The sequence below is a fragment of the Mustela nigripes genome, chromosome 4 (genome assembly GCF_022355385.1).
Source record: "Mustela nigripes isolate SB6536 chromosome 4, MUSNIG.SB6536, whole genome shotgun sequence".
Classification (NCBI taxonomy): domain Eukaryota; kingdom Metazoa; phylum Chordata; class Mammalia; order Carnivora; family Mustelidae; genus Mustela; species Mustela nigripes.
In genome coordinates this window covers 162,412,289-162,439,635 of record NC_081560.1, presented here as the reverse complement: position 1 = coordinate 162,439,635, position 27,347 = coordinate 162,412,289, and the positions used below count along the sequence as shown (strand labels likewise).

General features: G+C 36.9%; 1 protein-coding gene across 5 annotated transcripts in view; it reads right to left on the bottom strand.

Annotated features, from left to right (window-relative positions):
* The window catches only part of R3HCC1L (R3H domain and coiled-coil containing 1 like), a 92,991-nt gene that overhangs the window by 24,458 nt on the left and 41,186 nt on the right, over nt 1-27,347 (bottom strand). For 4 of the 5 annotated variants that reach the window (XM_059398307.1, XM_059398311.1, XM_059398308.1 and 1 more), the window contains one exon: nt 9,088-10,895. In XM_059398307.1, the coding sequence (XP_059254290.1) occupies nt 9,088-10,881 (1,794 nt within the window). In that variant the 5' untranslated portion in view covers nt 10,882-10,895. Of the gene's footprint in view, nt 1-9,087; nt 10,896-11,742; nt 11,774-27,347 lie in introns of those variants that run through there. The other variant, XM_059398309.1, reaches the window with a different exon arrangement.

The following is a 27,347-nucleotide window of genomic DNA, read 5'->3' as shown; positions in this document are numbered from 1 at the left end:
AAGGATCAAAAAGATCTTTTCTTCAAAAAGAAAAAAAGTTACGAAGTTATGAAGCCAGTTACTCTCTACAGACAAAAAAACAAAAATATGCTACATTACTTTGGAATAAAGTCATATTTATATCTCTGTCAGATGAGCATGTCAGATGGCTGCTATTATTATCCTGATTACAAAGATGGAGGATTGCATCACCGAGAAACTAAAGGATATCCTTAAGATTACAAATCAAATTACTGACAGAGTTTGAATCATAACTCAGGTCTCCTGACTGCTAGTCTAGTATTCCTTCCGTAACATGATGAAAAGGTCTTTCAGTGAACACAATCAGAAACAGTGCCGTATTAATGTTCAGGACAACTAATTCTGATTATGGATTTATGGATATAAAGTATTCTAGGAAGAAGGAAGGGAAGGGCAAAAGGAGAAAAGGAGGAAGGGAGAAAGGGACGATCAATGGCAAAACTACAAAGATCGTTCAAGGTTGCTGATTTCTTTCTAGTTGTATATTCTAGATAGCATAAGGAGCATAAATTAAACTATCCAAAATACTGCCATGACCATGTCATTCCTTTGATCAAAAATTTTCAGTGGCTGCACTTAAAGCTCTCATAATTTGGCCCCAACCAGAATAACAGCCTCTCAAAGACATCCATGTCCTAACTTCTCTTAACCTGTGGTTATGGTACATGCAGCAAAGGAGAACTGAGGCAGCAGATGGAATTAAGGTTGCTAATCAGCTGACTTTAAATCGGGGAGATTATCCTGCATTATCAGAGTGGACCCAATTATAACCACAAGGGTCCTTAAAAGCAGAAGAACTCAGAGGAAAACTCAGAGTCAGAGTGATGATATTAGCAAGACTCTGGGGCCCCGAGCCAAAGAATGTGGCAAACTCCAAGAAGTTGAAAAAGCAAGACAATAAGTTCTCCCCAAGAGCCTCTGGAAAGGAATACAGCCTTGCCAACACCTTAATTAATTATCCCAGTGAGACCCATTTTAGACGTCCGACCTCCAGAACTGTAAGTTAATAAATTTGTGTTGTTTTAAGACACTATTTTGTGGTAATTTATTACAGCAGCAATAGTATACTAATATACCTTTCTAGCTTTATCTCATGTCATCCCTTAAAATATGCTAAATTCCAACCAAAGATTAATATTCACTCTGCCTCAACACACCTTACTTCCTCCTCCCCATTGCTTTGGTCTTATTACTTCACAAGTGCTAATGTCTGTCAGTCTGCCCATCTCAAAATATCACACCATTCTCCAAGGACATACTCAAATACCACCTCTTCTGTGATTCCTCCCCTAAACACCCCAAAGCATGGATAATCTAACTTGTCCTCTACCCTTTTTCAGTTTTACATCATCTACATTTACTTCATCCGTACTACTTTTGAAATACTCATTACACAGGACCTTATATTAGAGCTGGACCTGGCTCTTCCTTCCACCTCATCCTGATCACCTAACCACTCACCCAACACACATTTAATGTATGTTCAGCATACATTACAAAAAGAACTTGAATTTCAATATGTAATAAAGTTGTATGAAATATAATAAACCACTTTAAACTATAGGTATGTCTGTAACAAATTTACACATGGGGGCATAAGTTGCAGGGAAAAGGACAACAAAGACTTGATCACAAGTTGGTGGTATAACATGATAACATGATTTACAGAATCAACCCATACAGTCAATTCTCAATTATATAGGCTAGGGTATCCAAGTTCTTTGTTTCTTTCTATTTTTCTCTCCTGCTTATATCTTATGGCTACACAACTGCTTATTAACTCACTTTCTGTTGAAGAAAATCAATTTAAAATGTCATTATTTACTATAAACCTTGATAAATGGAAAGATTTCATTGGAGAACAGGTTAAAGCTATAAACAAAAACATTAAAAAAGCTTTTTGAACTATCTGGATTTAGTTCTATCTAAGGTATGCCAGTATCACAGAAAGTTGAGAGTAACAGCCAAGAATTTTTCATGTTGGTCTACAGTATTGTGAATAGACCAAAAGCTAGAATTAAAATGTTTTACCCATTTAACTTCTCCTCTTTGGCAGACAGGGAAATAACACTATTTATTTAAAAAGAAAAAAAAAAGGTATTTCAAGTTTTTTTCAAATTTCTCATAACCCAAATTCAAAAACATTCAAAAGGAGTTCCCTAAAAAGATAATGCCATTAAAGTATTACAGCATAAATATTTATATGCTATGCAGCATAAGTGATAGCTTCTAGGCCTCTTCTGTACTATTCTGGACTTACATCCTTTTCAACAGAAGGATAAATTTAGACTTCTAAACTCTAACATTTTATATAGTAAGTGCAAGAGGAGAAAATGTCCCCAGTGGAGTTCTCTACCCACAAATAAAATTATCTACTCTATCTAGGCTATGCCCCCACTGACCTTACCAGGAAACCACACTGGAAAGGCAAACTTTGGCTTCATAAAATTTGTAACAAGAATGTGTAGAATCCCCTGTAAGGTGTCATCTACAGATTTCTCTAGAATAGGTAGAAGCAATATCTCAATACCTCTGGTTATCCTCAGTGGGAGAAAGCCATGGTCACAGCTTTGGATTAAGGCCTAATTAAAGAGAAGCAGCGGGGGTGGGGGCAAACAAGCAAGCAGCAAAGGAAAAGGGCTAAAGGATCTAAGAGAAAAGCTACAACAATGAGACATGTACGACAGCCCAGCAATTGGTTCAGATGATCATTTACTGACCCCAGTGTGAGAGGTTAACTTTGAAGAGCTCTAATTCTCTCCCATGGATGGTAATGTATGACACATGAATATATGGGCAAAGATCAAGTGAACATCCTGAACCGACATGGACCTGGTTCCTCTTCAGATCATACATAAGTTAACATGGCAGACTGGCGTTGGCATCCTTGACAAGATGCTAAACCGATCCACCAAACAGATTTAATTAATAGTCAAGAGAAGTGCTGAGGAGGCAGGGAGGCGTCTCTACTTCCTCCTCTTCGCAGCATGACTAGAAAGATTAGATGGAGAGATGCCAATGATGATGCAGAAAGCTCAAAGACCAGACAATCCAAGAACAGGAGACTGCTAGAGGTCTGAATCTTCCCAAACTATCCCTGACAGCTTGACTCAGGTACTGTTATGATAATCAGGGACAATGGCTGCCCACAAGTCCTAAGAAACACTGCAAAACAGATAAATGTAGCATTCACTGCCATTCTACTTCTTGATTTCTCTAGTTCCTAATTATGCTCCCTTCAACTACCTAAGATCCTACATCGTATCTATGCCAGTTCTCCCAAATAAAAATTTCTTCTTTGTGTTTATTACTTTAGAGAGTATTAGCCCTTGCCTATTTGTCTCCATCAGATAATATATATGTGCTTCTGACCTTCAAACTGCAGACTCAGACCCACTGTATTAAGAAATGAGTCAGGGCAGGCAATATAAGAGCATGACCCATCATCTGAAGGATCAGAAACACAGTCTCCGTGCATCAAGCCTAGGATCCAGCACGCCTGGGCATCCTCTTGGCTTTTCCTCAACAGTCTCAGTTTTGGGTCAATTCACACAAATGATCTGTACATGGCTGCTGACTGGCACTTAATTTCCTTCTGTCATGCAGGCATTACTGCTAATTTAGACCTCCTCACACCGCATCCCCAGATTCGTAACACAAAACAGTCTGAATTTAAACGTATTTTGACTGCTGGCTACCCACTTCAGGAGTCAAGCCTATAGCTGGGACCCGCTCTTCCTTTCTAGCCCTCCCTCCCAAAGCCCAGCCACAGAGTATTCAACATGCCAGACAAGAAATTTCGGATACAAAGGACTACAGTAATTCAAATCAAAGTGTAGATGAGCTTAATTCTTGTTAACCAAACTCTTTAACAGAAATGAACTAAAAAATTCATGAAAAAATTTGAGCATTTTTAAAATGTTTAAAATCTTTGTGATAAAGCTGTTAGTATGTTTTACTCCTGACTGGGGTAGAGTGTACACTCTGGTTCTCTTGGCCAACCCTACCATTATCTCTCCCTGCTACTGTCACTGAACAGGGAATGAATTAAATGGAAGAAACATTACAAGTGATATCGCTACTCCTACCCCAGTTGCCCCAACTATATTCCACATATACATTCATGGAGCTCACTAAAGTAAAAGCACTGCCAGGGACGGAGTACAGCACACCAGGAATCTCCCAAGCTGCAGACAAGAATGCCTCCTTGTACCGACAATAGAGGCCTAGAACTGTTTACCTCTCTTCAGTTCTGAAAAGCATCAGAAATTAAATGCTGTTGGTGTAAACGCAGATTAAGAGGAAAAAAATTTACGTAACAAACCTAATGGAGCTCAGATGGGAGATTTTTTTCATTTTAGGAGATGTTTGGTTTAGAAATAAACTATGAGCAATGTTAGTATTCCCTCTCTTTCTGTATCAACCAGAGATCCAGTCATCATCCACTAGTGGACTGAACAACAAATAGAGTACTTCATTCAACCAGATTTTTCACTGGATGTCCCAAGTAACTGCATTCGAATTTACGGCATCTGGAATCCTCACTTAGGCAGCCAATGACCTATTAATTCAGACACTTTAATAAAAATATTAAATATAAGTCTGCTAAAATGAGTTGCAACTAATAATAAAAGGTACTGTAAAAATAAAAATTAAAATAGTAATAAAACAGTGAAGGAGTCATATGGGAACCCTAAACTTCTCACTCAATTTTTTTCTGTAAACCTAAAACCACTCAAAAAAAAAAAAAATCTATCAATTTTAAGAAACAGAAAAAGAAAACAGAAATTGGGAACATAACAACAATCTAAGTAGGGCTTCAAATCTTGTTTAATTCTACAGCCTCAATAACATGCAACTGTATCAACCAGTCTAGCCCTCAGGGATCTCATCCTCTGTTGACACCACTCTCTAGATCACCCATCAGACAGTCAGACTTAGGACATCTCTCATAAAGTGGTTTTATATTAATTATCCTTCAGATTGTTATATGACTATCTAATCACATGGTTATATCCCGTTTCTCCAAATTAAACAAACAAACAAACAAACACCTTAGATAAAGCTGAGAAAAAAGCTGGCATGTAACACAGTGCCTTTAAAATGGAAGTGATGGGGCGCCTGGGTGGCTCAGCCATTAAGCATCTGCCTTTGGCTCAGGTCATGATCCCAGAGTCCTGGGATTGAGCCCCACATCGGGCTCCCTGCTCAGCAGGAAGCCTGCTTCTCCCTCTCCCACTCCCTCTGCTTCTGCTCTCTGACAAATAAATAAATAAGATCTTTTAAAAAATAAATGAAATAAAATAAAACAAAAGTGATAATAACCATATATACCTAGCTATTTACAATGTACAGTTTCTCAAACTCTAAGTACTCAATCTTTCCATTTAACTGCAAAGTGAAGAAGTACCAACTACTAATGAAGTCTCTAGGGGATGGGATATGAAGGACTTTCCTCCCTTCATTCTTCATATAATTTGCTTTTAGCGATGGAATTTTGAGGTTTTCCTTTTGCCTTTGGGCTTCCTACTTAAACTCAGAGAGCATTTTTCCCAAAGTCTGTGGGGACGGCTGGTGTTCCTTTTCTCTTTTCCATGATTGTAACATTGTTAGTAGCCTTCTGTAGCAAAAGGAGACTCCTACCTAAATCAAGACCAGAAATGACCAATTTCAAATGACCAGTGAAGGGACCAGATGCCACAGTCTATCAACATCAGTGTTACGTTGCTGGTATCTTACTAACCCTCCTACCAATCAATAGATGTGCAGATCACTCTAGGAGGCAGAAGGAGCTATGGATGATTTTTTGTTTTTGCTTTTGTTTTTAAAGATTTTATGTCTTTATTTATTTGACACAGAGAGATCACAAGCAGGCAGAGGCAGGCAGAGGGAGAGGGGGAAGCAGGTACCCCACTGAGCAAAGAGCCCAATGCAGAGCTTGATCCCAGGACCCGGAGACCACAACCAAAGCCGAAGGCAGAGGCTTAACCCACTGAACCACCCAGGCGCCCCAGCTATGGACATTTTATCTAGACAACAGTAATTCTTGTGTTCTCATACCAGATCTCAGAGGGTTAGAAGGAGAAGTCAGGCCAATATCCTTTCTCTTTATCTATTACCAACTTAAACTTCTGGGCATCCCAAACCATGGCTTAAGGAGAATAAGTGTGATCTTTAGAGGCTCATCAAGAATGGCAGTTCCAGGAATTCAGGAATGACCTATCTATGCTCTCTACCCACTCACGCAGTTTTAGAAGTTCAGATGTTGCAGGAAACTGCTTCACATGCCAATGGCTGCCACACCCTGCTCCACAGCATACCTCCCTGCCCATTAGAAGTATTACACACCTCCATCTGTAGCCACTGTCAACAAAGAAACAGGCCCGCTGGGAAAAGAGCCAAAAAATCATTGGCTGGAAAATTTTCAAGACCGGCAGACATTCTGGTTTAGCCTTTAATAAAGTATGTTTGGAGCAATATAAATAATAAATTAAGAGTAATAGTCACTAGAGGGCTATTAATGTTACTGGATCTGTGGCATCTTTTAATAACATTATTATTACATCTCCTAAAACTCAAAGCACAGGAGACCATAGTTTGTGGAGTTGGAGCTGCTACTTTTTTTTTTTTTTTTTGCTTTCTCAATCCATTTCCTTCCCTTGGGCTCTCATCACCCCTCATACCTCAACACAGACCCCATCCCCGGCAAGCACCAACCCAGTATGTGATATCCAAACACAACCCCTAAGAACTAGCTGTCTTTAGCTTAAAACATTACTCCATCTTCTAGCCATTCCCAGCTTTACATCATGCAAGTGTCCTCTTTGGCTATATTACTATGCGCCTCGGAACACTGTGTGATTGCCTACATTCTTTTGCACCTGTTCTAAAAAGCATTAAGACCTGAAAAACAGTTGCACACATGAACCCTCCTCCCCTGTTAGAGAAGCCATATCCCTAAGCTACCACCATAGAGAATCCAAATTCCAGCAGCAGTAAAGTTTTGACAGCCCCTGGAGTCCACCCTAAAAAAATCAGAGCTCCAACTCTACCCTATCACCTACATCCATTCAATAAATACTGAGTCCCATCATGTGTAAAAGGCTCTGTGTGCCATGCCCTTCTTTCATAGGAAGCTACTCCTTCTCTCCTGTGCATAACTGTGCTCTCTACCCCTCAGGTAATCCCTTTGCCATCCCTGAGACCTTCTTCCAATGATGAGATCCTTAACAACTTCTCTATAGTCACCTACCTTCCCACATTAGTAGTATTTCTTAACCTAATTTGGGTCTAAAACCTCTGCTGAACAGTGTTCTTCTTTCTAGTTACGGTTGGACAGCCATCTCTAGCTACCACACTCACGTTCTGATACCTATTTATGTTGGTCTATTACCTTTTGAGCAACTGTTCTCACCTTATGTGCATCAGAGTCACCTGGAAAACACATAAATATATAGACCGCTGGGCTAAAGAGTTTGCATTTCTAACAAGTTCCCAGGTGGCACTCTTGCTGCTTGTCCAGGGACCACACTTAGTGAAGCACTGCCTTTGAGAATCTGATGAAAGCTATGAAAAACTCCACATACACATAACATTTTGCATGCAATTTCAAGGGGTTTGTGGGTGCCCACTCACAAATACCTTCTGCTCTGTATTTCTTTCAAAGGATGTTGAGAACAACGACTTGCCCACAAGGAGTGCTAACCGGTGAGATACGTGCACACGCAGACACCTAAAAACGACGAGGAACTGCTTGGTACTGGAAAGTCAGTTCTGTCCAATGGCCTGTCCCCTCTGTAGTCTCACGTGTTTCTTCACATCCGTGTAATCGTTTTTTTGGTACTTCTGGTTTAATTCTCAGAAACAAAAGCACTACTCACTTCATATTTAAAAGGCTCTTTGGAATCACTCAGAAGTATTTTATAGGTAAAGACGTGGTTTGGTAGAAAGAACATAAACACTGGATTGAGAGAACTAAATTGAAATTTTGATTATGCCTGGGGCGCCTGGGTGGTTCAGTGGGTTAAAGCCTCTGCCTTCGGCTCAGGTCATGATCCCAAGGTCCTGGGATGGAGTCCCGCATCCGGCTCTCTGCTCCGCAGGAAGCCTGCTTCCTCCCCTCTCTCTCTCTGCCTGCCTCTCTGCCTACTTGTGATTTCTCTCTCTCTGTCAAATAAATAAAATCTTAAAAAAAATTTTTTTTTTGATTATGCTGTTCCTAAAAGTATGACCACTAAGCTTCAATTTCCTCATTTCCAAAATTGGGGACTTCACAGGGAAATTATTTTTTCTCCTTCCAGACAAAGGTTATGTGAACCCACTATAAGGAATGAAGGGGGAAGTGGTTCTTCTATTTAAAACCAATGATTGTTATTTGTGGTAAGGAATTTAAATATTGGATATAGAGTGAATGTCTAAATTAAGAAAATGAAAAGAATTAAATAATTTCTAAAATGTCTTCAAACCCAACATTTTGTATTTATGAACTCTAACCAGCATGGCATTATTCACTTATATTTTCTGTATGTACTCAACAATCATTTACACATTAATTTAACTCAGCATAAACTACATAAAAACAATCACACCTTCCCTTATTTTACCCTTCCCTTCTCTCCTTCCTTCCCTCCACAGTGTCTAACAACATTGCAATGTTTCCCCGAAAAACGCAATAAATATAAATAATAATAAGTTATTCTCCTCCCTCAAATAGGCCTGTGTAAAATACAGCTTGTCAATGTAGAAGAGCCCTTCTGAAGAAGTTTCCCTCTGTATCCCCGCAACAGATAGTCAGAACCCATTAAATGCATCCCTAATCTACTCAGTAAGATCTCTCAGGACGTGGCTTTTATAAGTACAGCTCAATTCGGTATGTTTTACTTGGTAAGATCTATCAGGCATTCTCTTCTCAATCTACAATCCCATTTGTTTACCACAGGAAGCCTCACTGGATATAGTGAGTAAATATATGAGTGTGCACAAATGTCTATCAAAATTACCCCCCAAATATCAGGCTCTACGAATCTATAAATCATGTAAACACTGAGCAGCTTCTACTGAACAGACCTCTTGTAGAAGACGTGGATCCAGGCAGTCACCATCATCATTAAACAAAGACTCCCAGCTCTCCTCAGTAGCAGCACTTCCCTCCACACGAGCCATTTCCGTTGCTTTCGGTTCCATGGATGTTTCCATAGATACAGTTTCTATATCAGGAAAAGATACACCAAATTCCATATTCTCTGAGTCATCTTCCTCTTTTGTTTTGAACTCTTCAGCAGTTTTTAGTTCGTGCAATGCCTCTGTTGTATCACCAGTACAATCCAGATCATTGCCTGAGGCACTGTCTGAAAGTACTTTTGTCCCATTTAACGTACTGAGTTCAGAGTCCAAAAAAGTGTTACAATTACTACCAGCAATCTTCTTTATAGGTAAGGAGGAAGCACAATCTGACAAGCTCTCTATCAACTTTCCTGTTGACTCTGTGAAACCAGAGGAAATACTCTCAGGGTAAGTATCTGAGCAAGCAGTCAGGCTGCTGGAATTTTCCACATCATTCCCACATCTAGCTACATGAAGAGGGGCTGCATCTGCACTCATTTCTAAGTATTTTGAGAAACTACCTGTGTTACTGCAGACCTCATCAGCTGTTCTAACTGCAACTACACAAGGGCTGTCCATAGTTATTTGATCAGATGGGACATCTGTAATGTCCATCTTACATGCTTTATTAGTAATGTCACCTACACTCTTCGACTCATCTGTATCTGTTTCATGAGCAAGGAGAGCTGTATCAGAAGGTTCATACTTTATACATAAGTCATCAGCAGTGCTGTCATTCTCCTCACATTCTCTAATCACTGCAGGATCAAAAATGCCATTTACGCTCTCTAATTTGCTGACTATAGTCGTTTTATGAGAGATGTTATCTAGAGTCTCAGGAATGGAATCTATACCACTCTGACCCAAGATGAAATCTGTGTTGTTGGCTACCTCACTAACATTCTCAGCTTCAAAGTCTACACAAGTTTGGTCAGTGACACCACCTGGACTTCCAGGAACAGAAATAGCAGTAATGCCTCCACTACTGGGAGTCAACATTCCACACGATGTTTGCATGCTTTGTTGTGCAATTACAGAATCAGAATTCAATTTTACAGGTACTATCATACTCTCAGATTTCAACACACAATTAAAAACTCTAGGAAACTGCGATAGTAGCTCCACAACTTTGGCATCAGTTTCAATTCTGCTTTCTAAACCTCTGCTTTCAAATGTTTCGCCACTTAATTCATGCCTACTGACATCACAGAATTCCACATTTCGGAATGGTCTGTTTAGAACCTGGGCCTCATTCATTTCTGAAAAAGACCGAGATAGAAGCAACTTCCCAGGTCCCGTCACATCTGTGGCTTCAACCTCCAAACATTCCACCTCCTTTGGTTTAAAATGTCTTTGTAAAGGTATCCTGGGTTTTGGGACACCCTCCTGACGTCCTTGGCATAATGTTTCTTTGGATCCTGTAGTTTGCCTCTTAACACAAATCCTATCTTTCTTTCTTTCTTGAAGGCACACGTCTTTTCTTAATTTTGTTGAAAACTTCTTTCCTTCTCTACGGTTGTGCTCCTTTTTTTCAGGATTAATGCTTAGTCTCTGAGTCTCAGATTTGTCTCTGAAGATCTCCTTTTGGAAGAAACAATCCTCTTTTTGTTCTTCTTTCACCACAGAGCTAAGTGGACCACAGCTTTTTTCCTCATCACCTGACTTGAGCAGCACTACACTTCTTCGAGCTTTAGGTACATAAAGTGCCATGTCAGGCCTTCTGACTCGAACTCTGCATCTCTCTGCTGCTTGCTGCATGGTACCACCTCAATCTGCAAGAAGAGAGAATAATTCAATTACCAAAAACTAATTACAATGTATTGAACCAAAAGATTTTTAAAGGCTAGGTAGAGGGCCTACTAATCCATCCTATAGAAACAGAAACCCTCAAGTTAAAAGAAAGCAAAACCTGCCATAAAGTAATTAATGCAACTAAGGAAAGTAAATTCCAAAATAACTCATGAGCCCATGAATTTTATTATCCATATATCCTCCTTCTTCATATCCCAAAACCCTTTATCTCTACGTCCCAAGTCCTTTCTACCTTTTTAACAAGTAGCTTTATCTTGGTTAAATAAAACAATTATTCAAAAAGTGACTGCCAGCTATTAAGTACTCATAAAACACTATTACCTCCCTATTGCTAGAGACCAGAACTTACACTGAAAAGTATATGCAAAGAGGAGCCCTAAAAACTCATCAGTTCAACATAAATGTATACATATAAGTAAGAATTTTAAAAATAACTCAAATGTAGGTGAGAAAATGAGACAACGAATCCAGGACTGCTTTCTAGAAGAAGTTTACTATTTAATCAAATGACCTACTATAAATTTTTCTTCTAATAGCAATAAAAAACAGCATCAGCAGGAAGAAAGAGAGTGGAGACCAAGCACTGGGATGAGAGGGGCACCTGGGTGGCTCAGTTGGTTAAGCGACTGCCTTGGACTCAGAGCATGATCCTGGAGTCCAGGGATTGAGTCCCACATCAGACTAGCTGCTCGGCAGAGAGTCTCCTTCTCCCTCTGACCCTCCCCTTTCTCATGTTCTCTCTCTCTCTCAAATAAATAAATAAAATCTTAAAAAAAAAAAAAAAAGAAATGGGATAAGACCACTCACATTAGTAATTGCTTGACAACCTCCACCACGCCTGGTCAATGGAAATTAACAAAGGGAGAAAATTTTAACAAATGGTTAAATAAACCTAAATCTACTATAAGAAAAATACAAGAGAATGTGCCAGTCAACTTCATATTGAGTTCTTTTAATCTTCAAAATAAAACTATGAAGTATTAGTGTATCCACAACAAAGAGAATAAGGAGGTACACTCCACAGCAAAGAAATACCCTTATACACTCAGAAGTACTTATTGTTAAGAGTTCACCATACACATCAAAGGAAATAGATAACAAGAGAGAAACTATTTCCAGATCCCTAATTTCTCACCTGATCCAGAATACTTGCTCAGTGAAAATGCTGGGCTCTTACAGCACAGGCTTTTTTCTTTTCAGCCCAAGTATATACCATGACCCTGACCATCAAGTGTTCCCAGGAATTCTCCTATCCCTTTTCTCTTCTGGTATCTTCATTATTATCTAACCCACAATTCATGATGGATTTTCTATCTTTCCGATTGTGGGGAATAGAACTTTAACATTTAGACATGCCAGGATTTTGGAAAATGCCTACTTTTCAAAAACAGAAGTACTGAAGTGTATTTCATTGGCGGAGATCCCACAGACATCATGTGTCTTGATCTCAGCAAAGCATCTGACAATATACATCATGATGAACTTCTGCATATAAGATGGAAAATGTAGGCTAATTAATAGAACTAGTAGCACCCACAGCAAAAAATAATAGGTAAAAGAGAACTTAGGGTTATCTGAAGGTGACCTGTGTCCCCACAGTCCTTTGAAATTCAACATTTTAAACAATAATTTGAATATAAACAATAAACACTGCTTATCAAACCTGCAACTGACATAAAGTCAATATGATTAATAAACACCAAAAATGGTAAAATTACAATTTAATATTTCTACGATCTGGAATGCTGTGCTGAAAGCAATAGGAGTAAGTACAAAGATCTACTTTGATTTAAAAGAAACAACCCAACACTTGACTTGTGTATAATTTGCACAAAAAAAAAAGATTTAAAGGCTTCACAATCTTAGATTACAGAGCTCAGAAAAAATACCACACAAAATACAGTTAATGGAACTAAATAGGGGCGCCTGGGTGGCTCAGTGGGTTAAAGCCTCTGCCTTCAGCTCAGGTCACGATTCTAGGGTTCTAGGATCCACCCCTGCATCGGGCTCTCTGCTCAGCAGGGAGCCTGCTTCCCTTCCTCTCTCTCTGCCTACCTCTCTGCCTACTTGTGATCTCTGTCTGTCAAATAAATAAATAAAATCTTAAAAAAAAAAAAAAAGGAACTAAATAAAGATATACTTCTTGCCCAAAGAGGTCTAAATGGAAACATCCAAACTACCTTTATACCTGAAGGGCTGGTTGTTCTACAGAGGAAATAAATGTTCTCTTCTGTGTTTCTCAGAAGTCAGCACCAGAACCAACTGGTAGAAATTAAAGGAAAACAGGTTAGCTCAATATACAGAACTCTAAGAGCTCTCCAACACTATTATCAGGTAATGAGCTCCATCTCTATAGTCTGGATGACTGACTGATACACTGGAGAAAAGAATTTCTATCTCTAAATGGGTCTGGATTTATTTTAAGCATTCTTTGAACTTGAAATTCTATGATTCTATTTCTGTTCTACAGTAGACATATAATCAAAGGCTTCAAACTTAAAATTATTTGTGCTATAGCTAATGACTTTTAAAACTCAACCTTTCTTTTTTCTTAATTAATGCCCACATGTCATGATATGATTTCCTAAAGCTGAAAAAAAGCATAATAAATTTATACCACCCACTTCTTACCAACACACCGAACTCAATTATGCCATGACCAGCAATGTGCTGAAACATGTTTAGCAACCAGCTAAATACATATCCACATGGAATTCCAAGTACTGGTTGATATTTTCACTTACATCAATGATGTCAACAATGTAACATCGTTGCTGAAGTGGATAATCATTTTTGAACTGCAAAATATATTTTCAAATTTTTGAGCTATGTAAATGTAATAGCTAAAGACATGACACCTTTAAGTTTGCATTATTAGCATTTTCTCCATCACCTTACACCTAGACAAGCAATATACAATAAATCAAGCCCTGATTTATGGCATTTGCCTAACTCTATGATGTAAATATTCCCACCATAGCTAATTTCAAGCTATCACTGTAACATCACTAAAAACAGAGCTGGGAAAAGACACACAGTAGCACACCATAATACAGTATTTCAACCTAAAGATACAATATTAATAAATAGCTTCAAGAACATAAATCATAGTAAAATATAGTGAAATAATTAGGAAGTAATGAATTTTAAGTATCTACTACCTTTTTATACATGCCATTTATTTAACAAGCTATGTAATTTAATTTTTAACGATGGCTGTGTTTAACAATCAGTTTGCGTAATTCCTAAAATTTTAATAGTCAGCTCTCAGGCCAGTAAGAGATTCTCCAATATACCACTGGCTAAAACAATTCTTTCATAATAACACAGACCTACAAAAAAAGAGGAGCATCCCCATCTTGTGGACTTTCAAGATAATGCCAATTCAGTTTAAAGCCTTGGTGTGTTTTTGTGAACTTTTGCAACTCTAGGCACGAAAGGCCTTTAACAAGAAGAGAAGAGGTGCCTGTCATAAACAATTTTTAAAAAATAACTTAGATTAAAAATTTCCCACTCAGTATTTACTAATAGCACTTGATGTTTTATTTCTCTCTTTAACATGGTTTTAATTTTTTTTTACAATATTCCACATGCTTTTATTGGTCCAGTTTCCTTCTTAACTGAAGTAGAGAATCAGTTATTTGGGGTGTATTTTGCAGTCAACTTATCCTGGAATGGCCATCAGCATGCAATTCTGTTTAAAATTATATTATCTAAAAGAGATAAAGATTCATCTGTTAATGATGGGCAGCTAACTGCTAACATATACCTTTAAAATATTTTAGGTCAAACCATCTTTTTCTATACTATACTTCTGAACACTGGGATCATATGTGAGAACCTGTCCAATTACTTCTATGGTTTCAAATATTCCTTGAGAAAAAATAATCAGTAATTTCCTCAAGTACCTCTCCACCCCATCTTCATGAGTAAGTGAACTAGCACAAAACAAATCAGGCTCTTACATCTTTATAACAGAATTTTAATGCTATTTGTCCATGTTTGGCATATAAAACATATGGAACCCTCTTCAATCAACAACAGAGAATACTGGCACTTAGGGCATTCATTGGCTAATTCAACCATGAACTGATTTGATCCAGTACTTACCAATGGCTCACTTGGGAAATCTATTATTTGAGAGAAACTGCCTAATGGGCATGTAGACCATTCATTCTTCAAGAACAAATGAAGCACTATCACTTTGTTAGCTCATTAAAATGCATCATAACAACAGCATATATTTTGCCTTTTTACTTGGAAATAATTTCATATTATATAAGTTACAGAAGTAAAAATACTACAGAGAGCACCTGTACATCTTTTACCTGTATTTATCTACTGGTAACTTTACCCCATTTGCTTATCATTTGCAATCATGCATGTTCCCACTCTCTACACACACACACACACACACACACGAATTTTTTTCTAAACTTTCTGAGGGCAAAGTACAGACAACATGGCCCTTTATCTTCAAATACTTCAGAGTATATTTTCTATAAGCAGGCATATTATACAGTTAACAATGTCGGGAAATTTAACATGGAAGTTCTATCAAATCAAATACAGGTATTCCAATTTTGTTGGCTGATCCAGTAATGTCCTTTAGAGCATATTTCCCTCTCCAGTAATGGATCCAGTTTAGAATCTGGTAATGCATCTATTTACATCTCTTTAGCCTCCTACCTTCTAGAATGTTTCCAAAGCCTCTCACTGTATTTTATGACACTGGCATTTTGGAAAACTGCTCCCCCTCCCACCCTTTTTTTTAATAGAACATCCCTCATTTAAGGTTTGTCTGACATTTCTCATGATTAGATTGAGGTTGTACATTTTCACCCATATTAGGTTATATATGCTCAGAATAGTACACAGAGGGTCAAATGTCCTCAGGGCATCACATCTGGAGGCACATGATTCCCATCTGTCCTTCACTGGTGACTTTATTTTGATTACCTGTGGTCAAGGTATTGTCCAATTTCTCTACAGAGTAATTACTGTGTATTTTCTCCCTTTCAACTAAAAGCAGTCGTGGGGTAACCCTCCAAGAGCACGTGAATATCCTGTTCCTCATCAAAGGATTTAGCATCCCTAGATTTAGCATCCACTAATGATTCTAATCTGATCTAATCTTTATTATGATGGTTGCAAAATGATCTTTCAAACTCTGAAAGTCCCTTCGCATTTACTAGTCAATCCTTGGCTTTTTTCCTGAATGCAGAAGTAAACCACGTATCTTCACTCACCACAAAAGCTAAGATTTCCTAAGTTAAAATTCAAAGTTAAAATCTGTTTTCACAGTTGGTTGATAGAGGAAATGTTGCAGATCAAAGGTGTTGTCATCTTACCCCACCTCACATGTATGAAAAAGGGGAAAAGACATGTCACTCAGATAAAGTTAACATAATCCCTCTAGTAGGTATAGCAAACATGTCCCTTTCTGCTCTTTTCCAGAAGATACCAAAATTAAGTTGGGTATACAAATACAATGATTAATCCATCCCAGATGTCTGGTAATATTTATTTCTCTGCTCCTTTTTAAAGTCATCTCAAATTCCTTTGGGAAGGAGGCAAGGCACAATCAATTCACGTATGTTAATAAACAGAAAAAGGATCTTCTCAGTATCATTTCTGTATCATTAATTTCTGCTCTCAGCTCTCATCTTTATTATTTTCTTCCTTCAATTTTCTTTGGGACAATTCTGTTCTTCTTTGATTAACTTCCCAAGTTAGTGACTTAATTAGCTATATTCTAAAGTTTTTGTTGTTGCTGTTATTACTTATGTATTACAAAAATTTTCAAACATATATAAAGAGAAAACATTTATAATGACTATTAAATACCCATCCTTCAGCTTCAAGTCATGGCCAGTGTTTCATTTTATCTGTGCACATGTTCCCAAATATTTCATTTCACCCTTAAGTATCTCGGTATCTATCTTTAAAAGACTTATATATATTTTTTTTAAACAAAATCATAATACCAATATATACCTTAAAATGGGGGGGGGGGGATAATTCCTTATATCATCACATTTCCAGTGCCCAAATTTTGCCAACAGCCTGCCTTTTTTGAACACTTGGTTTGTTAAAATCAGGATCCAAAAAGATCTATATGCTGTCTTTTAATTTATAGGTACCTGTCAATCTGTTTTTGTTTTCCTATCTTGCCATTCATTTGTTAAAGAAACCGGGCTATTTGTCCTATAGAATTTCCCATATTCTGGAGTTTGCTGATTACATTCTTGCAGTATTGTTCAATAAATTCTTATATATAGTCTCTGTATTTCCTATAAAGTAGCGGTTGATCTAGAGGCTTGACAGGATTTGGGTTTAATTTTTTTATAGCAAAAATATGTCTTAAATGGTGCAATGAACTTCCTATCACATCACATCGGAAAGCTATAATATCTGATTGTCTCCTTCTTCTAATGTTAACATTGATCAATGGGTTCCTGTACTGTCAGCCTGAACCATTCACCATAAAGCTTTGTATCAGACTGTCACCCAATGGTTTTAGCAACCCCTGATGAATAGTGCCAAGATAAACTATTTCATCAGGGTTTACAAAATGATGACATTCTAGCTATTGTTCTTCTTGTATTTATTAGCTGAAATTCTTTTATAATAAACTTTCATCAACTATTTTGTGACTCTGAGGTAGTTTATATGGGTAACACAGAATACTTTACCAGCTTCTGAATGAACTGGTTCCATGGCATCTTCCAAAGGTGACCAACATTTTGTTGATTTTAATTTAATGTGCTTCAATCCACTGCAATATTCTTCTTGAAGCTCAAACTATCTTGGCCAATGGCAGCCCCATCAGAGGGCCCTTTTTACATAATCTCAAATTGTCTCTTGACAAGAAGAGTTAGTCAAACTGTGAAAAGAAGTTTCTTCTTTTCCTTTTTTTATGACAAAATGTCCTACTATGGCCTACCTAGAGCTGGAATCAGCCACATTTTTCAAGAAGCCCTAGTTCATTTTAATAAAAAATAGTACTTTAAAACTACAATCTGGGCACTAACATGAGTTTATTGCTACTGGGTTGGTCATTGTGTCTAAGCCCTTTTAGATCTCACAAGCTTTTTGATAACCAGAAAGGGTAACAAAAATACCTATTTCTATGCTTTTTCTGTCTCCTAAGTTATTCAGAAGTATCTGCCAATATATCCATTTTAAGTTGATTTCCAACTTAATTACATTGTAGTCAAAATGAGATCAATTCTTCAAAATTTGTTGATTTTGTTTTATGGTTTGGTAAAAGGTCAATTTTGGTAAATGTCTCATCCGTGCCTAAAAATAATGTATCCCTACTAAACTTTGGGGGGCTGTGTAATCATTAATCAAATGTACTCAAGTATTATTCAAATGGTATCCTTACTTATTTTCTGTCCACTTAATTAATCATGGGTATTTTGTGTGTGTGTTTACTAAATCATATTTATTAAAGCATTGTTCAAATCATATCCTTACTTATTATGGGCTGGCTTAATCACTGAGATGTATATATAAAGTACCTGTTTGTAGATTTAATGGTTTCTCTGTTTTTGTATTTTTTTTATATTTTTATATAATTTTTGATGTTATCACTTATATTTAGAATTCTTCCTCTTTCCTGGTAAATTGTCACTTTTACCATTATGCAGCAAGCCCTACTAAAGAGGCTTTTGTCTGAAAGGAATATAACTATGTAACTTTCATTGGTATCATGAGGTATCTTGCCTTTTTAACCTTTTTTTTTTTTTTTTTTTTTTGCTTTTTACTTTCAACTTGTCTCACCATGTTTTAGGTTCATCCTTTGCAAAAACGAATACAACTTAACAGTGCATTCTTTACCCACTCTGTCAATGTCAGTCTTTTAATTGAGAATTTAGTCCATTTGTATTTATTGCAATTATGGATACATCTGGAAGTAACTCTACCTTTTTATTTTGTGCTTCCTTTTCATTTATCCTACTTTTTATAATTTTCTTATTTTCATGCTTTCTTTAAGGTTGATCAAGTTCTTTTTTCCTACTGCTCAAAAGGCTCTAAAATCTTATTTCTAGTCCGTTAGTGTTTTAACATGAGTGCTTATCTAAGTATCTAAAGTTAATCATTATTTGTATTTGTCTCCTATACAACCATACAATGTTTTTTATTTCACAATGCCTTCCATGTGTACTCTTAGTTTTTGTCTGAAAATATCTTTACACTGTTCCCATCCTTTAATGGATTTTGACTTTCATTGTTACTATTAAGAAATGTGTTGTCAGTCTGTTATAGGTTTGTAGGTAATCTGTTTACTCTCAAGATGTTCTTAAAATAATCTCTTAGGTATTTGGTGTTCAAGTGTCTACTATGAATATAGTGTCAACTATACTATGTTTAAGTATGTTTTTAGTATTATTTTTCTCCTAGGACAAGACTATGCTTCTTGAATTTGAGTATTTTAGCTCTGAGTCTTTTTACCAATTCTATTCATTCAAGTCAATACCTTCAGGTCCACCTTCCCCATCACTAGTTTTCTCTCCAAATTTGCCTGTTCTGTATTTTATCTTATCCAGTTCTTAAATATGAATGACTAAGGTTTTGTCACAGAAGTCATATTTACCTCCTATCACCCCTCTAACCCCCCTGATCTTATGTCTTTTGAACAGCTGTGTTGATGTTGTTCTGATATTTGTTTTCTTTTTATCTTTAATCATTTTTAAATGATTAAACATTTAATCATTTTTAAAAAGAAGTGAGACTTCTTTAATCATTTAATCATTTTTAAATTTAAATAAAATTTCCATTTTATTTTTAAATGTTTATTATATTCATTATAATTGTGGCATTTGCTTTTTCTTTTATTAATTTTTATTATAATACCAAGTATTTATTATTTAACAGTTCTACTTTCAAAATTCTTGAGGATTTAATTCTGCTGTGTTTTGTATCACTGAGTTTTGCTTAAAGAACGGTCTTTCGTCATCATCTTCTCTAACTTTGGGTCAGTGAGCTCAACACCAGTGGGGCTTTATCTATGGGAATTTAATAAGTGAGACTACAAGTGTTCCTCTACCGACTGGTTCTACATTAATGCCATTTATTTTAAATTTTTAAATTTTATTTTTTATATTAATGCCAATTTTAAGACTGAGGTTTGTTTTCTGGACCATTCAGTAAGTAGAACTATGAAACACCAACAACAGCAGCTACAAAAAGTCTCAGGGACCTTTTCCACTTCACTCGGAACCCAGGTGAAAACGGAAAAGCTTCTTAATTTCTTTCTGTAACCCTGGTTTTTTTTTTTTTTTCTAGTCTATCCTCTGAGCGGAGCACAACCTTTTGAGTATTAAGGCTTTAGGGGGTAAACTCAGTTTCTTTTCTTTTCTTTTTTTTTTTTAATTAACATATAATGTATTTTTATCGCCAGGGGTACAGGTCTGTGAACTGTGAATCGCCAGGTTTACACACTTCACAGCACTCACCATTGCACAAACCCTCCCCAATGTCCTTAACCCCACCCCCCTCTCCCAAACCCCCTCCCCCCAGCAACCCTCAGTTTGTTTTGTGAGATTAAGAGTCACTTATGGGGGCGCCTGGGTGGCTCAGTGGGTTAAGCCGCTGCCTTCGGCTCAGGTCATGATCTCAGGGTCCTGGGATCGAGTCCCACATCGGGCTCTCTGCTCGGCGGGGAGCCTGCTTCTCTCTCTCTCTCTCTCTCTCTCTCTCTCTCTGCCAACCTCTCTACTTACCTGTGATCTCTCTCTGTCAAATAAATAAATAAAAGCTTTAAAAAAAAAAAAAAAGAGTCACTTATGGTTTGTCTCCCTCCCAATCCCATCTTGTTTCATTCATTCTTCTCCTACCCCCTTTACCCCCCATGTTGCATCTCCACTTCCTCATATCAGGGAGATGATATGATAGTTGTCTTTCTCTGATTGACTTATTTCGCTGTAAACTCAGTTTCTAACTCATCTGTCCTAAGCCCAGTGGCTCCACTCCTATTTCCCACATGGCTATTGCAATCTAAGCTTCTTAGTTCTCAAGAACACCAGCAACAGCAATATAAACAATAAACAAAAACTGTAAACAATCTAAACAGGAGTAACTCCTTAAAAGTATGGTCCATTCATAAATGGACCTATATCCAAAACATAATATTAAGTTAAAAAAGAAAATTATAATCCAATCATTTTTTCTTTTTCTTTTTTTTTGGCACAAGTGTGTGTGCAGGTATGTGTGCATGTGTGCGCACACATACATAGTGAACAGTCAATACAGGCTTAGAATCCCAGGTTAGAATCCCAGCCCCACACTTGATTAGCCCTTTCCTTGGACAACTAACTTTATTGGGGCAAAAGTTACCACTCTAATCCTTAGTTTACTCAGAGGATAATAACAGAATTATTTCATAGGCACACAGAACAGATTAAATAAAATGATCCATGTATACAAATTTGCCAGTCATGGTAAAGTCTCGATGAAAGTTAGCTATTATTTAAATAGGTAGTCGAGTTCCTTAAGTTACAAGTTCGCAGAATCAAAACCCCTTATTACAATATTCAAAATGTGCCTTGATCACCTATAAAACCCATTTCTACCTAACACTAACACCTACTCCAACTATATATCCTGGTTTTGTCTATCACTATCTCACGAAAAGTCTCATGCTATAAACATCCCATAATTCAAAGTAAACACAATCCAACTCAGTTGTAAAGTGAAAATGCCAATCTTGAAAAAATGTAGGATTTCATGAAGTCTACGAAAATAATATTGAAGGAAGCGTTCATCTCACAGCAAAACCCTTGGGAATGAAGATCTGGCTGAATCAAACCAGTAAAAACTGAAGAAGGGAAAATGCAACAAGGATGATGACAGAACAGGAAAGAAGAAAGAAAATGTCAAGGGATGAAGAAAAATCCCTTGAGAAACTGCTAAAGCTCTCAACGGTTTTCCTAAACCAATGTGATAGGTCTACTCTGTAATGATAATAAGAAAATCAACCAAAGCAAAGGATGCTATTAGACTATCATACAATTTTAGTGGAAAAATTATACCAAAATATATCATTCTTTGTTAAAGGACAGCCATAATGAAAACCTAAATTTTATTAAATATGTGGTAAGATAAATGTTTTTATTTTAGAAAATTGTCACTACCAAATCTTTTTTTCATTACTTTAAGAGGTATTTTCAAAGTAGCAATTTTCTCACCTAGAACTTCTCATAAATGTGTATTTCTTTTTTCTTTTTTTAAGATTTTATTTATTTATTTGACAGAAAGAGAGAGAGCACAAGTAGTCAGAGAGGCAAGCAGAGAGAGGGGGAAGCAGGCTCCCTGCTGAGCAGAGAGCCCAATGCAGGGCTCCATCCCAGGACCCTGAGATTACAACCTGGGCCAAAGGCAGAGGCTTAACCCACTGAGCCACCCAGGTGCCCGTCATAAATGTATATTTCTAAGGGGAGAAAGAGTATCATCTAAACTGTTAACAGTGGTTACCCCTTGGAAAGCAGAAAATGACAGATGAAAAAGAATTAAGGATTAATTATCTTTTCACACACATACCTTAATAGTGTTTGAATTTGTTACAATAATTACACTTTTTTGTAATTAAAAACAAAATCCCTAAAATTTAAAGATGTGCTGTTGTTTTTGTGTAAGAGGCCATTACCATGAATTGCTGTAGGAGAAAGCAAAGATAATGAAAATTGATAAACAGACTTGATTGGACAAAAGCACTCCAAGTAGGAAAATGATGAATGGAGAAAAAAGCGACTTCTTTAATATACTTGACAGTATAATAAAACAAGTGGCATATAAATTACTTTATGTTGGAAAGATACCCTCAAATGTTGCAGAATGGTGAGCCAACTTCTACTCTTTGGTCCAAGAATGATCTAGAACAACACTGTCCAATACATAACCACTAGCCACATGTAGATATTGAGCATTTGAAAAGTGGTCAGTCTAAATTGAGATGTGCTATGAATGTAAAATACCCCTTGAATTCCAAAGGCCTGGTACCCCCCCAAAAATAAAAAGAAAATATCTCACTAATATTTTTAAATTTATATACATTGAAGTGATACTATTTTGAATATAATGAGTTAAATAAAAGACATTAACATTAACTTCATCTGTTTATTTTTGTATTTTTAAATATGTCTACTACAGAATTTACAATTACAGATGAGGCTTATATTTGTGGGCTGGGCTATATATTTAATGCAACAGCACTGGTCTAAAATCTTGCCATAACCTTAAGACCACAATAACAGTCTCTTTTTCCTCTCATGTCTTACCTGTTACAGAATTTTCCACTTACAACAAAGTAATACACCAAACCAAGAAATCAGCTAAAACATAAATGTGTAGATAAGCTTATTATTTCTGCACATATGAAATACTTTAACGTTCTGTAAGTTCACAATGATCAGAAAAATAAAGCATCAAAAGAAGTAAAGGCTACTTATATTTCACAAATCAGAAAATAAGACTGATTAAACAACATTAACTATATGGTAAAAGTTATCCTCAACTCAAATTTCGGTGCATTTTTTCCATATATGTTTAAAACTATTGAGGGCCCTAGATTTAGAATTATTTCTTTACATAATAATAAAGCTTCCTTTGTGTTGTTATTCTATCAAAAGCATTCTTATTCTCACTGGTCTACTTACAAACTGGCAAAACTAAGACATGCCAAAATCTTTCAGTTCAACATCATGTATGTCCATTTGTAAGAAATAAAGATATCTTAAAAGTAAATTTAAGGGGCACCTGGGTGGCTCAGTGGGTTAAAGTCTCTGCCTTCAGCTCAGGTCATGATCCTAGAGTCCTGGGATCAAGCCCCGAATCGGGCTTTCTGCTCTGCGGGAGGCCTGCTTCCCCCTCTCTCTCTGCCTGCCTCTCTGCAAACTTGTGATCTCTGTCTGTCAAATAAATAAATAAAATCTTTAAAAAAAAAAAAGTAAATTTAATAATGTTTATAATAAAAGGTAATATGCAAGATATATTAAGTGACACAAGTAAACTAACAGATTTTTGAGCACTAAAATAATGATATACTTTTAAATTCTAGCTATCCCCTCAGAAAGATTCAGTGCTCTTCCATTCCCAATCTCAAAGCAGGGTGAATGGAATCACTGTCAACCCAGTTGTCACACCAGCAACCTGGAAGTCATTATCCCTGACATTTCAATCAGTTACCAAGCCCTGTTCATTCTACTTCTACACTGTTTCCAGTAATTTTCTAAAATAAAAATTAGGTTTGGCCGTTTCCTTGTACAAAATTCTTCCGTGGTTCCTTACCACATACACACTGTCGAGTATCCTGCACAGCATATTTGCCCCTATGTGCTGTAACTTCACTGCGACCCCTAGAACTATGTATCTGCCTAGTTTCAACTCCAGCCACTCCTAATTTCAGACTTTATATACCATCAATTCCATACCCTCATATGACTAGAAACATGCCCAGCTGCCTTCTCCCATCTCTGTGGTTTAAGACTTACAACCTTCTCTGTTGGATGCTTGCCTAATGGTCTCCTGTCTCTCAACTCTCACCTTAAAGGTTACCTCCTCTGCAACTTCATTACTGACTCTCCCTGATATGCTCTGGTACTACCAGTAAGTTCCCACTATACACCTTTACCTATACCTTTACCAAAGCAATTATCATATTGCTTTTATAGTTAGGGTTTGCATATCTGGCTCTCTTCTAAAAATGAAGTTCCTTCAGTGTAGGGCTAATGTCTTTCTATCTTTGTGTCTACAATGTCAGAACAGTACATTTGACACTAAACGAATACCTATCCAATCATGGCAAATGAGACTTCTTGACAGATGATGTTTCCCTAACCTCCAGTTGAGATCTGGGGCCCCACAGATGTATGTATTCATTCCACAAACATTTATTGAAAACCTATTATGTGACAAATCCCGTCTTAGGCACCGGGAACACAATGATAAACAAATGAAAGTCTCTGGTCTCATGGAGCTTACGCTGTAGTAGTGGAGATAAGAAATAAACGTTTAACCTAGATGTCCATCAACAGATGAATGGATAAAGAAGAGGTGGTATACACACACACACACACACACACACACACACATACACACATACATACACACAATGGAATACTATGCAGCCATCAAAAGAAATGAAATCTTGCCATTTGCGACGACACGTATGGAACTAGTGGGTATTATGCTTAGCGAAATAAGTCAATCAGAGAAAGACAACTATCATATGAACTCCCTAATATGAGAAAGTCGAGAAGCAACATGGGGGGTTTGGGGGGTAGGAAAAGAATAAATGAAACAAGATGAGATTGGGAGGGAGACAAACTATAAGAGATTCTTACTCTCACAAAACAAACTGAGGGTTGCCGGGGGGAGGGGGGAGGGAGAGGGTGGTTGGGTTATGGACATTGGGGAGGGTATGTGCTATGGTGAGTGCTGTGAAGTGTGCAAACTTGGAGATTCATGGACCTGTACCCCTGGGGCTAATAATACATTATATGTTGATAAAAAATAAAAAGTAATTAATTAATTAAAAAAAGAAAGAAATGTTTAAACATTTAACACCTGATGCTGATAAATGCAATGAAGTAAAATGGCAGGGACACAGATATAGAGTGATGGGGTCTATGGCTATTTTAGAAGGCAAAACCATACAGTAAAGCAGAGAAGACCACTCCGAGGAGTTAATACCTGAGCTGATACTTGAACTGATTCAGTGAGTCACACGAATTATCTAGGGAAAAGAGAAATTCTAAGAAAAAAGAAGAGCAAGTGCAAAAGCACTGAGACAAGACAAGCTTGAAACATTCAAGGTATAACAAGAAAATAGGTATAGTAACAATAAAGTAAGAAGACTCTAAGATAGCTAAAGGCCAAAACAAGTAGGGGCTCACAGGCCAAGGCAAGAGCTTTGGAAATTTATTTTGAACATGTTGAAAATCACTAAAAGGTTTCAGCAAGAGAATGACAGGATCTGACTCACCTTTGCTAAAGATCATTCTGGCAGAAATGTGAGGAACTGAATATAAAGGTAAGAGTAGAAGAAGGAAAATCTGTTAAAAAAAAAAAAAAAAGTATAATAACTAATAGGCATGCAGCATGTCTCCTTCAACAGAGGAGGTCACAAGAAGTAGCCAGAGTAATGATATATACTGAAGGCAAAGCTAACAAAGGTTTGGTGGAATGACCATATGGGATGTGAAGGGAAAAGAGGAGTCACTTGGAGAGTTTGGTCTGATCAACCTCGGTGAAGACAGTTACATTTACTAAGCTACAGAAGACTGGTGAAAGGAAATAGGAAAAGAGAAATCAAGAGTTGTGATCTGGACATTTTAAATCTGAATGCTTGCTGGTCATCCTATATAGTTGCTAAGGAAGCAACTGGAAATAGAGTCTAAAGCTCAGGGGAGGTGCAAGAATTGGGAAATAAAATTTTGCGAGTCACTGTCATAAGGATTCAAGCCAAGGAACGAGGTAAGACTACCACCTAGGGAGTGACAGAGAAAAAAGGCCACGGGGATTGAGTCATGGGGGAAAACTATGACCTTTAGATGTCAGGAAGAGGAAATGTGGCCAGCAAGGAGAATGAAGAAGAAAACAAGAGGAACAGAAGCATGTAGTATCCCAGAAGCCAAATGAAACGCAAAGGCTGTGTTAAGTAGAATATAATATTATGAAGAGCTCAATTATTCACCTCAGGACAGCTAAAGTACTGTGAGCCTCAGTATTTATACATAAATCAAGCTCACATATTCAACATCTTTCTTGAAAGTTATTTGCACCTTAGTAAAGTTCAGGATTACAAAATCAGTTCCTCAGTCGCTTGAATTCACTCACAAATACCTAAATTCTGCTTTTTCAACAATGGACATATATAACTTTGGAGTACTGGGTCATAATCTTGGGAATGCAGCAGTTAAAACCCATTTACATACTTGTACAGAGTACTCAGTGTTCTGATATCCAAGTTAGATTACAAAGTTCTTTTACTTGGTCACTATGGGCTACTACCTGAGGAATGAAGTCTCCAAATTAAAAAAAAGAAAAAAAAATAGAGGTTTTTTTTCAGACAGGTTACCTTTTTTATAAAGTTATAAATGGCTCAAAGAAAGGTCTGTGATAGAGGGAAAATCTCATTTTAAGAAAAAAATTAATAAAGTATAAAACTAACTAAAAAAGTAAAGTTTTTCTGGTATTTCCCTTAATGCAAAAGCATTATGCAATAAACCCCCAAATAAAAAAGCTGTATTCTCACCTTACAAAGATTAACTATTAACATATTGCTATATATTCTCCCAGGCCTTTCTGTATTTTTTAAAAAGCTTTGTGAGTGAGACTTATCAGAATAGATTCCTGTTAGGCTTTCTAAGCCAGTTTTTTCTAATTTTTTCTTACACTCCAGCTAA